We start from the raw sequence: 10462 nt of genomic DNA, 5'->3' as shown, positions 1-10462 counted from the left end.
GTGAGCCTAAGGGAGGGGCATGAGCGCTCCTTCTGCGGCCCAGTGTCCAGCAGCTCGCCCGGCAGTTCGGGGTGAGGGTCCTGCAGGCACAAAAACCACCGTGGACAGTGTCCCGAATCCTGCCTGACAGCGTCCCATCCCGAGGTTGCTGCCCCCACGGGGTGAAGGCGGCCACTCCAGAAACAGGGGCAGGGTGGGGGGCCCCGGAACTCTGAGGTGCCAGGCCCCTCCGCCCCTCTCAGCCCCCCACCTTTTAGGGGTGCAGTGGCCGCGCACGCTGCCCACAGGTGCCACAGGTAAACCCCCACGGTGTGGAGGGCACGTTCCACCGTTAGAGTTCTGGCCACTCTGGTCGTGAACCCCTCCCAGGTGGCTCCCAGCTCGTTCTCATCCAGCTCTGGCACCTGACTTCAGTTTTTAAAACATTTTCTACAAAATGCCATCTAAGGGCCTGGATTGTAAAGGGATCTTGAGTCTCCTCAGCATGAGGGCCGGTGCAGACCTTCTCGGGTTCGGTTCTGTATTCCGTGGATATCTTTCTGTGAAGAGTCCAGATAGCATCAGTGGTCGGCTTCTCCTCAGAAAGGCAGAGCCCCACTGGGTTGCAGGCATGGCACGGACAACTCTCTCCCCCTTCTCTGCCCCTTGAACTGTCTCAGGCAGCTGCCGTCTCTGTGAATGGTTGGGAATGATTGACCCTAAGATTGAGATAGGATAACTCTTCTGGTTAGTGGTAACTCAAATCAAACCAGACTCACTGCCCTTAAAGTCAGTCCTGACTCATACCAGCCCCTCCTTGGGTTTCTGAGATGGTATCTCTATGGAAGTGGCTAGTGGGTTTGAACTGCCAGCCTTCTGGTTAGCACTCAAATGCTTTAGGCACTATGCCACCAGAGTGCCGTTGGTCCACTAAACCAAACTCAAAACCAAACGCACTGCTGTCAAGTGGGATCCGACTCATAGAGACCCCTCCTTGGGTTTCTGAGGCAGTATCATGACGGAAATAGATTGCCCAGTCTTGCTTCCGAGGAGCAGCTGCTGGGTTTCAACCACCAGCCTTCTGGTTAGCAGTCAAGTGCCTCAGGCACACCACCACCAGAGCTCCTTCAAGGTGGAGCATCTCCCTCGCCGATGACCCAACTGCAACCACGATGACTGCACGTGATCAGAGGAGAGCTGTGCTCTGTGGTGTTGTCAGGGGCTGACTTCTTGGAAGTAGATCACCAGCCCTTTCTCCTGAGACACCCCTGGGTAGCCTTGAACTCCAGCCTTTCTGTGAGCAGCCACGTACATTAACTGCTGGCACTCACCAGGGCCTCTAGACGTAGACTGCCCACTGCCATCGAGTTGATTCTAACTCACAGCGGCTCCATAGGGCTTCTTTATGGTAGCAGACTGCCTCATCTCTCTTCCGTGGAGTAGCTGGTAGGTTTGAACCACTGACCTTCTGGTTAGCAGCTGCATGCCTTACCACTGTACTGCCAGAGCCCTTTAGGCATAGGATGGTTGTCACCACCTCTTAGCTTTGCACCTGGGGACTTGAAGAGCACAGGTCAGTGAGGGCATCCTTCATCATACAGCCAGATGGAAGATTCAAGCTACATCAGTCACCAAACACTTGACTTTCACAGAAATTAAGTCACTCGCTTACAAAGCTTATAAGTCACAGGAGCCACTGAATGTGGTCCAGACTTGAACCAGGCAAGTTCAGGGACTGCAAGGGTTTCTTTCACCTGAGTGGTCCACGGCCTGGAGCAGCAAGCGAGGCAGCCAGCCCAGGTGTTTGGCCTGGGGACCTGCTGCTTCCAGGAGTACCCTTTCCCTGCTGCCAGGGGCGGCCAGCTTCTCCCCCCAGCAGGTGCTTCTTGTTCTTGGTACATCAATCTGAAGCCTGAAACATAGAGCTAGAAGAGTGAATAGAGACACAGAGAGAGTGCCTGTGTGATGGCCCTCGGCCTCCACATTCAGCAGAAAAAATGGGTTTCCTCTCTGGCATGGCCATCCTCCATGTCCACCTGGCTGGCACCCTGAGCCGCAGTCAGGCTTGTTAACACGGAAGCTAAGAGCCAGGGCCAGAAGCAGGAGCCTTTGAGAAATTCACTGCTAGGTTTTGAGTAGTTGTGTTGTTTCATTCCATGGAGATGAGACTAGAGTCACCATATACAGCCTGGTGTCAAGCAACATATTCATAGGCTCTTGACACACAGGGCTCTGAACACTTATGCTACATTATGTCACCTGTTTGGGATCAGTTCTTAGAACCTAGATGCTTGGTGTCTGCTCCCCTTCAAGCAGGGAGCGCGTGACTCACTGCGGTCCTGGTGGGGGACATGCAGCTTTACCCACATCTCTACAGGTACAGGAGCATCCTCAGTGCTGCCCTGTGTGGGTGGTGGTGGTGGTGGTGGTGATGGTTGTAGAGGTGTTGGTGGAGGAGGTGCAGGAGATAGTGATGATGATGGTGGTGGTAGTGGTAGTGGAAGAGGTGGTGGAGGTAGTTATAATGATGTACCTGGTAGTCCTGCTCATGGTGGTGGTGGTGATGGTGGTGGTGGAGGTGGCAGTGGTGATGATAGTGGTATAGAGGAGAAAGAGAAAATGGTGGTAACGATGGTATGGAAGAGGTAGAAGAGGTGGTAGTAATGGTAATGGTGGTGATGGTGGTGGTGACATTGGTGACAGTGGTGGTGGTGGTGGTGGAAGTAGAGGAGGTGGTGATGCTCATGGTGTAGAGGAGAAACAGGAAATGATAGTAATGATGGTGTGGAGGAGGTAGAAGAGGTGGTAGTAGTGGTGCTTGTGTTGTGGAAGTAGAGGAGGTGGTGATGGTGGCCGTGGTGGTGGTAGGTGGTAGTGGTAGAGGAAGAGAAGGAGGTGGTGGTGGTGATGGTAGTGTAGAGGAGAAAGAGGAAATGGTGGTGGTGGTGATGGTGGGAGGAGGTAGAAGAGGTGGTGGTGGTGGTGGCAGTGGTTATATGGTGGAGGTAGAGGAAGTGGTGGTGATGGTGGTGAGGGTAGTGGTGGTGACGGTGGTGGTGGTGACGGTGGTGACTGGTGGTGGTGTGATGGTGGTGGTGGCAGAGGAGGTGGTAGAGGTAATGATGATGGTGGGATGGAGAAGGCAGAAGAGCTGTGGTGATAGTGGTGTGGAGGAGGAAGAGGAACTGGTAGTGGTGGTCATGATTGTGGTGTGGAGGAGGTGGTGGTGTGCAGGAAGTAGAAGAAGTGGTGGCGGTGGTGGTCATGGTGGTGGAGTTGGAGGGGGTGCTGGTGGTGCGGGTGGTGTGGAGCAGTTAGAAGAGGTGTTGGTGTTGGTAGTGATGGTAGTGGTGGAGGAGGTGTTGGTGGATGTGGTGAAGATAGAGGAGGTGGTGTGATGGTGGTGATGGTGGTGGTGGTGGTCCCTTGTCAAGCCCACTCCATAGCAGGCACTGCACTCCGGGCTTGGTGTGTGTGAGCTGGTTTCATCATTACAGCACATCCGTGAGGCCTGCACGTGCTGTCTCCATTTTACCCATGAGGAACCCAAAGCTCAGAGAGGTGATAGGGCGTCACTTGTGAATATTGGCCAGGCACGGGAGCTGGAGTTTGGGCTGCAGTGTCCTTGTCCTTGACTGTTGCACTGTTTATACAGGCTTGTGTACAGCTGTCCTAGGTGCCGGAGCTTTCTCCAGACCTTACAGATCCAGAGCTGCTAGTAGGAGTCCTGGGTGCTTCACAGTTAGCGGCTTCACTACTGGCCATAACACTGGCGGCTGGAACCCACCCAGAGGGGCCTTGAAGACAGGCCTGGTGACCTGCTTCTGAAAGGTCGCAGCCTTGACAACCCCGTGGAGGAGCTCTGCGCTGACACTCACGGGGTTGCCTGAGTCAGCATCAATTTGCCAACAGCTAACAGCGTCAGCAGAGGTTCTGGTGAGGGGCCCCTTGTTCTGAAACACAGCATTTTCTTAGAAGCTGTGAAGAGAGCTGGCAGCACATCTGGCTGGGCAGAGATCCTCTAACCTGTCCCTCAGGGGTGCCCTTCACTGAGGGGTGCAAGGGAAGAGCTGGGGGCTTAGCTACCAGGAAGGGCAGCATGGGGATAGCACCTGGTACAGGAGAGGACCTAGCCAGGTCTGGTCAGATCAGCTCTCCAAAGAGCCTGCTTGTGCTCATACGAATGACCCTGCTCATGAAGACATTTTTTACAACTGAAGAAGAATCCAATTTTGCATCCGTGTCTTTACCTGGCTGTGGGGTTTGTGCCCGGCCCGTGTTCCGGAAACTGGAGGGTTAGTTTCATGCCGTCACTGACATCCCTCGCGGCTGCCTCAGGTGGGATGCTTTCCCATCACCGTTGTTTCACTAGCCGTATCACGAGCTTTGCTGGTCCCTGGGTGGCAGACACGGTTAGCACTCGACTGCTAATCTGAAGGTTGGCAGCTCAAGCCCACCCAGCAGCACCGTGGCCTGCTTCCGTGAGATCCAAGAAGTCCGTGACACGGGGTCACCATGCGTCGGAATCAGCTCAGGGGCAGTGGGGCTGGTCTGGGTTTGTCAACAGCCTTCTGACTACAGCTTCTTAAACATGGTTGTGTCAGTTGGCCACTTAGATTAGGAATACTCAAGGGTGCATTTCCTTTCCCAAAATGCCCTGATGCTAGTTGAACTTTCTTTTTTTTTTTATTTTAAAAATTCATGCAAAGGACAACGGCTGATAGACCGAGCACCTGTATACCCGGCCCCGCAAATGCACTTGAATGGCAGACAGCGTGGAGTTAGCTCGCTGCTGTAGCAGGCTTCCCTCTCCCAGGCCCTGGTGGCGCTTCCAGGAGCACGGTGGCTGAAACCAGTTCCCTGGGAGCCCGGCTCTGGTGGGCGGGGCCTGAGCCTTTATCTAGCAACAGTGAGCACTGGCTAGCTCGTGCCCAGGGCAAGGAGCCGTTTCACGTGCATGTCGGCACTCGGCTCTGGTTTCAGCCCCCGAGTGTAGGTGCGAGCGTGGGTGCTCACCGCCCACCAAGCACAGCCAGTTTGCATGAGGGGCTTGGGCTCCTGTAGACAGCATTGTTATAGAAGATGCCAGCCATTGTGGGACATGGGGTCACCACACATCAGAATCGACGTCACAGCCCTGGGCTGGGGAGGGGCGGTGGAGAGTCAGCTGGGTTCAGGGGTAGCTTGGATGTGAAATGACCCTGAAGGTAGAAACTGCAGACAGTCATCATTGCTTAGAATCTGAGGAGGGTGTCCCTAGCTTATATTGATTGACTAAAAAGTACACCCACTTCCAAATGAGAAGGGAAAGAAGAGAAAAGTGGTGCCCATGCTGTGACCCACGTCACTGTGACCCTCATACTACGCCCGTTTCCGAGTGCCATCTGTGCTCAGGGATGTGAGCGCCCAGATCAAGCCAGTTGTCACTGCGTTATTCCAGGTCCCGGACACCCAGAGTGTCAGAGGAGAACTGGGGGCTCCACAGGCCTGGCAGTGGCTGAGTTTGGGGAGGTAGATCTCCAGGCACCTTCGGATGGACTTGAACCTCCAACTTTTTCGTTTGCAGCTGAGTCCTTAGTCCTTTGTACCACTACAAACAAAACCAAACTCACTGGCGTCAAGTTGAATCTGACCTAGAGTGACCCCTCCTTGGGTTTCCGAGGTGGTATCACTACAGAAGTAGATTGTCCAATCTTCTTTCCAAGGAGAGGCTGGTGGGTTTGAACCCCCAGCCTTCTGATTAGCAGTCAAATACCTTAGGCACTGTGCACCACTGGGGGCTCCAAATATATAGCTAGAGATAGGATATTGGCTCCGGGGCGGGGAGGGAGGGAGAGGCAGAGGAAGAGGCAGAGGCAGAGGCAGAGACACAGAGAGGGCCTCGCTTCGTGTTGCTTCTGCTAATGAACCCAAAGTGGCCTGTCCATGGCCCTTTCTGCCGTAGAGAGGGGCTGAGGAGAACGCCAGCGTGGGCAAGGGCCCCGTGGGACAGGGTAGCCACTGAGCTGAGCAGTGTGGATGGGGCGGAGGGCTACTGAGACTGCGGGATGGGCGGGGGGCTGATGCCCGAGGTGCCCTCATTAGTCACCCTGGAAGGTGGGGCTCTTGAGTAGCGCCCCTGCCAGAGGGCTCCATCTCCCCCTGTTGCTTTCGCCCTTTCTACAACTTTTCCCACCATTTTAATCTTTCCTAGAGAGGAACGATCAGACAGAGCAGGAAGAAAGAAGAGAAATCAAGCAACGATTGACCAGAAAGGTACCGTCCACACGCATCTTGTTTCCCGAACGTTAAAGAAGGTGGAGGAGAGAGCCATGTGTGCCGCAGGAGGGTTGGGGATTTGGGTGCCAGCGGAGGCCTTCCACCATTTACCAGGCCGAGGGGCATCATTCAGTTCAGGCCACCGCCTCCGCAGCTCTGAGTCCACTCACTGACCTCCTGCAAGGCAATGCCTTTGGACACACCCCAGTGTGGATATCTTCCCCTGGGGCCGAGGCCGTCCCCAGCGTGGGGCAGGGGCAGTACAGCCCAGGTGACACCTCACTCACCTCCAGGTGGAAGCCAGGTTTCACGTGGACGTTTTCTTCATTTGAGATCTTTTCACACATGCTGAGGAGTGTGTACTGGGATGTCAGTGTCATCTGCATACGTGCTGAGGAGCATGTATTTGGGTATTGGGGTGATCTGCACGCATGCGGAGGAGCGTGGACTTGAGTATCACTGTCATCTGCATGCATAGTGAGGAGCGTGGACTTGGGTGTCGGTGTCTCAATTACCTTCCAGGTTGTTGCTTCGGGCCACCTTCCATTTGTCCAGAAGTCCCTTAATTGTGGGAGACTTAATTAGCCTCAGAGGTTTATGGCTAAAATTCACTGTGGCCAGTGTCTTTAGCAGCTGTGTAGATTGGCCTGCACGGGGCTGGGGCCTGCGTGTAGAGTGATGACCGTTTCCTGGCTCTTTTCTGGTGCTGCCTCCCCTCCGTTGTGCGCCCTGAGAAGAATGGGCCCCGTCCTGCTGAAAGCTGGCGTCCTTTCTGAGCCAGACTCATGGGTGCTCGTGGTTAGCATGACCCCGTCATCACGGATTGTTTTAAAGCCTGGTCTGTGGCCTGGAGAGCGGTGTCCTGAGCTGTGCTGTGCACAGAGGCCGCCCGGTGGTGGCGGGGAGGGGTCCTTCTGACAAAGCACATTGGGAAGGGGGTGTGATTGGAGTCGGTGCCCACGCCCTTCACCTTGGAGCTCACGGCTGTTTATAGGCCCTGAAGCGTGTTGAGCGTGTGTTAAGAGCCCCTCCTGCAAGCTGGTCTGGCACATGGAACCTGACTGTGCTGGGCCTTTATTTCAGCTGAATCAGAGACCCACTGTTGATGAACTGAGAGACAGGAAAATCCTGATCCGATTCAGTGATTACGTGGAAGTGGCGAAAGCGCAGGACTATGACCGGAGAGCAGACAAGCCCTGGACGCGACTGTCGGCAGCAGACAAGGTACGGGGCGGCCCTGGCCACGCTGCTGGGGCTGCACCGAGCGGGAGGGCAAAGTGTGTCCGGCCAAGGGGTTAGTGTGCAGACAACATGAGCCATCAGCAGTTCCCTGAAGCCGGTGACCAGGCTGCATGTGGAGAGCACAGGGCCGGTTATAGGGCAGTGGGCTCAACTGGAGAACGGTCACCTCCCTGGGGACATTTGACGTGGTTGTGGTTTGGGCCTTGGGCGTTTACCTGAGAGAAAAGTACGCCATTGAAGTGGGTCATGGGAAGCTGGAGGAGGGCCAGATAGCGGCCTGGCTCTGAAAAGACGAGGCACCCCCTCGGACATGGATGTAATCACTGAGAAATGTCACCGTCACATGACAGACGCGTAATCGTATGCTAAGGAAGGAACGGCTTTCTGATGATCTGATTACAAACCCCAAGTTAATTCGCCAAAAGCTAAACTTGATCTTGTTTTTGGAGTTCCTGCTTCATATGGGCCCTGAGCCTGAGCTTGGCCACCTGGGGTGCTGGGCTGATGCTCCTCGTCCCCCAGTGAACCCACCGCACACCCCAAAGCACTGGCGGTGGACTAGGCCTGGAACTAGCTCGGTACAGCTGGAGACCTGAGACTGACTGTCCACGTGCCGACCGGAACAGGTTTCTTTGCTTTGGGCTCTCTCACAACGTGACAGGAGTACTCAGGTATTAGGGATGGCCGTTCGTACACAGCTGCCATGCTCATCAAAAAGCTGAACTCAGCACCTTCGGGTCAATGGCGACTCCTCCAACCCCCACTCGGTTTCCAAGGCTGTAAATCTTTACAGAAGCACATTGCCCCATCTTCCTTCTGTGGCGCGTAGGTTTGAACTGCTGACCTTTTGGTTAACAGGCAAACGCCACTGCCCCACCAGAGTGCCTTAACCATGGTGCTGACTTCTGTCCATGTGCTTACTGTCCTGTCTTTGATTCCAGGCAGCTATCCGTAAAGAGCTGAATGAATACAAAAGTAACGAGATGGAGGTGCACGCGTCAAGCAAGCATTTGACAAGGTCAGAGCGCGGGGTGTGAGTCTGACGACACTCCTAACGTGGTTCTTGTTTTGGGGGAAAGAAGTCTTTCAGAGCCATAAGGAGCTGTGTATCCAGCCAAACAAAGTCAGCATTTCTCCAGAGAGCTCTGTTGACGAGGCAGGCTACACCCTGCTTATAAACGCTGCCCACGCTCACGGTTCCTGGCAGGCTGGGGGGAAGGGAATCTGTAGGTCCGTATTACACCCCCCCCCCCCACCAAAATAGAAACGAACTCACTGCCATTGAGTTGGATCTGACTCAGAGCAACCCCTCCTTGGGTTTCCAAGGTGGTATCTCTACGGAAGTAGATTGCCCAACCTTCCTTCCGAGGAGCAGCTGGTGGGTTTGAACCACCAGCCTTCTGGTTAGCAGTCAAGTGCCTTAGGCACTACGCCAGCAGAGCTCCAGTATTACACAGGTCCATGGTTTCTTAAGTAATACGCAGTTCATAAAATTAGCCTCACAGCAATCGCAGTAACTCTGCTCTGTATTTCATTTCCACTCCTTGGAAGGAAGGTTGGGCAATCTACTTCCATAGTGATACTGCCTCGGAAGCTCAAGGAGGGGTCACTATGAGTCAGATCCGACTTGATGGCAGTGAGTTTGATTTGGTTTTTAGTAGTCAGAAGTCCCCTCTTTACCAACCTCCCGATGACATTTCTGGGAATGCCATGAGGACTCCCCTGCTTCCTGCTCACTTTCTCCATTTTCTTGAAGTGTAAAGGCCCAAGTTCAGCATTCATCCCTCTGTTCACGGTTGGCCCATCTGCATGCCAGGTGCCAGGAAGGTGACAGCGAGTCAGATACGGAGTCAGATCCCAGGTCACAGGCCTCTGCTGTGTCCCCAGCCACCACTTCCACATCAAGCCAAGGGCGCTCTCTGCATCTGTGTCACCACAGACGAGGGAGGACGCTGGCTTCTTGAGAGGGTGAAGCTAGAAGAGCAAAGAGCTACTTCTCTCTGCTGGTTAGGCTAACTGGACATCCTTCTGGGGGCCCCCCCGTCCGTGGCCACGGCCAGTCACACTTTTGGGGTTCTCACATTCATCTCTTGTACATCCTTCCACGTGCCCGCCCCATCTGTGGCCATGACCGGACACTGTTGGGGTTCTCACGTTCCTTTCATCTGTTGCACATCCTCCTAGGTAGCCCCCGTCTGTGACCATGGCTGGCTGCACGCCTTCATCTGCATCCTAGGAGACAGCCATGGAGCATGAGTTTCCGTGCAGCACGTGCTTTGTCTCTCCTCCCTTTCTCTAAATAGGCTCAAGCCCCAAACAGAAAGAGAATCCTGCATGGAGGCCCTGCCTTGAGTAATGAACTCCTGTCCCCTTCTCTTTAGCACTAAATGGCTACTCTGTAAATCTGTAAACCACTGCAGCTGTGGGACAGAGTCCAAGTGCAGTAGGGTTCCATCCCGCTCAAGTGCATCAGGATGAACATATCAAGGGAGGAAGGGGAAGGGCAGGAGAAGATGATGAAGTCAGTTTTGTCTTTGAGCTGTTTAAAGGTTTCCTGTGACTGGCGTACTTTCAAGGAGGTAGCAGTCATGTGTGATCACTCGGTACTCCACTGACTGACCAATACCCAGGCCGTTCTGTGTAGTCTCAAGGGGTTAACTCTCAGCTTTGAAACTAACCACTTGTTGTTGTTGTTGTTGTTATGTGCCGTCGAGTCAAACCCGACTCATAGCGACCCCTCCTTGGGTTTCCGAGGCAGTATCACTACGGAAGTAGGATTGCCCAACCTTCCTTCTGAGGAGTGGCTGGTGGGTTTGAACCACCAGCCGTCTGGTTAGCAGGCAAGTGTCTTAGCCACTATGCTACCAGAGCTCCCTAACTAACCACTAGGCAGCCCTAAAAGTCCAGTGGGCTATCTCAGGGGCCCAGAGTCCTGAGCCGGAGGTCCTCTGGGCTCTATTTCAGCCAGAGCAGCTCTGTCCTC

At 54.4% G+C, this 10462-nt stretch overlaps 1 protein-coding gene across 1 annotated transcript in view; it reads left to right on the top strand.

Moving 5' to 3' along the window:
* Positions 1–9735, top strand: part of PHACTR3 (phosphatase and actin regulator 3) — a 277100-nt gene extending 267365 nt beyond the window's left edge. The window contains exons 11-14 of the mRNA XM_007951516.1: positions 6175–6234; positions 7321–7461; positions 8421–8510; positions 9664–9735. Coding sequence (XP_007949707.1) covers positions 6175–6234; positions 7321–7461; positions 8421–8510; positions 9664–9735 — 363 coding nt within the window. The remainder of the gene's footprint in view (positions 1–6174; positions 6235–7320; positions 7462–8420; positions 8511–9663) is intronic.
* Positions 9736–10462: the final 727 nt, after the last annotated feature.

This window comes from Orycteropus afer, unplaced genomic scaffold, assembly GCF_000298275.1.
Source record: "Orycteropus afer afer isolate SDZICR_OR568_19922 unplaced genomic scaffold, OryAfe1.0 scaffold00295, whole genome shotgun sequence".
Taxonomy (NCBI): domain Eukaryota; kingdom Metazoa; phylum Chordata; class Mammalia; order Tubulidentata; family Orycteropodidae; genus Orycteropus; species Orycteropus afer.
This window is presented reverse-complemented; position numbering and strand designations above follow the sequence as displayed.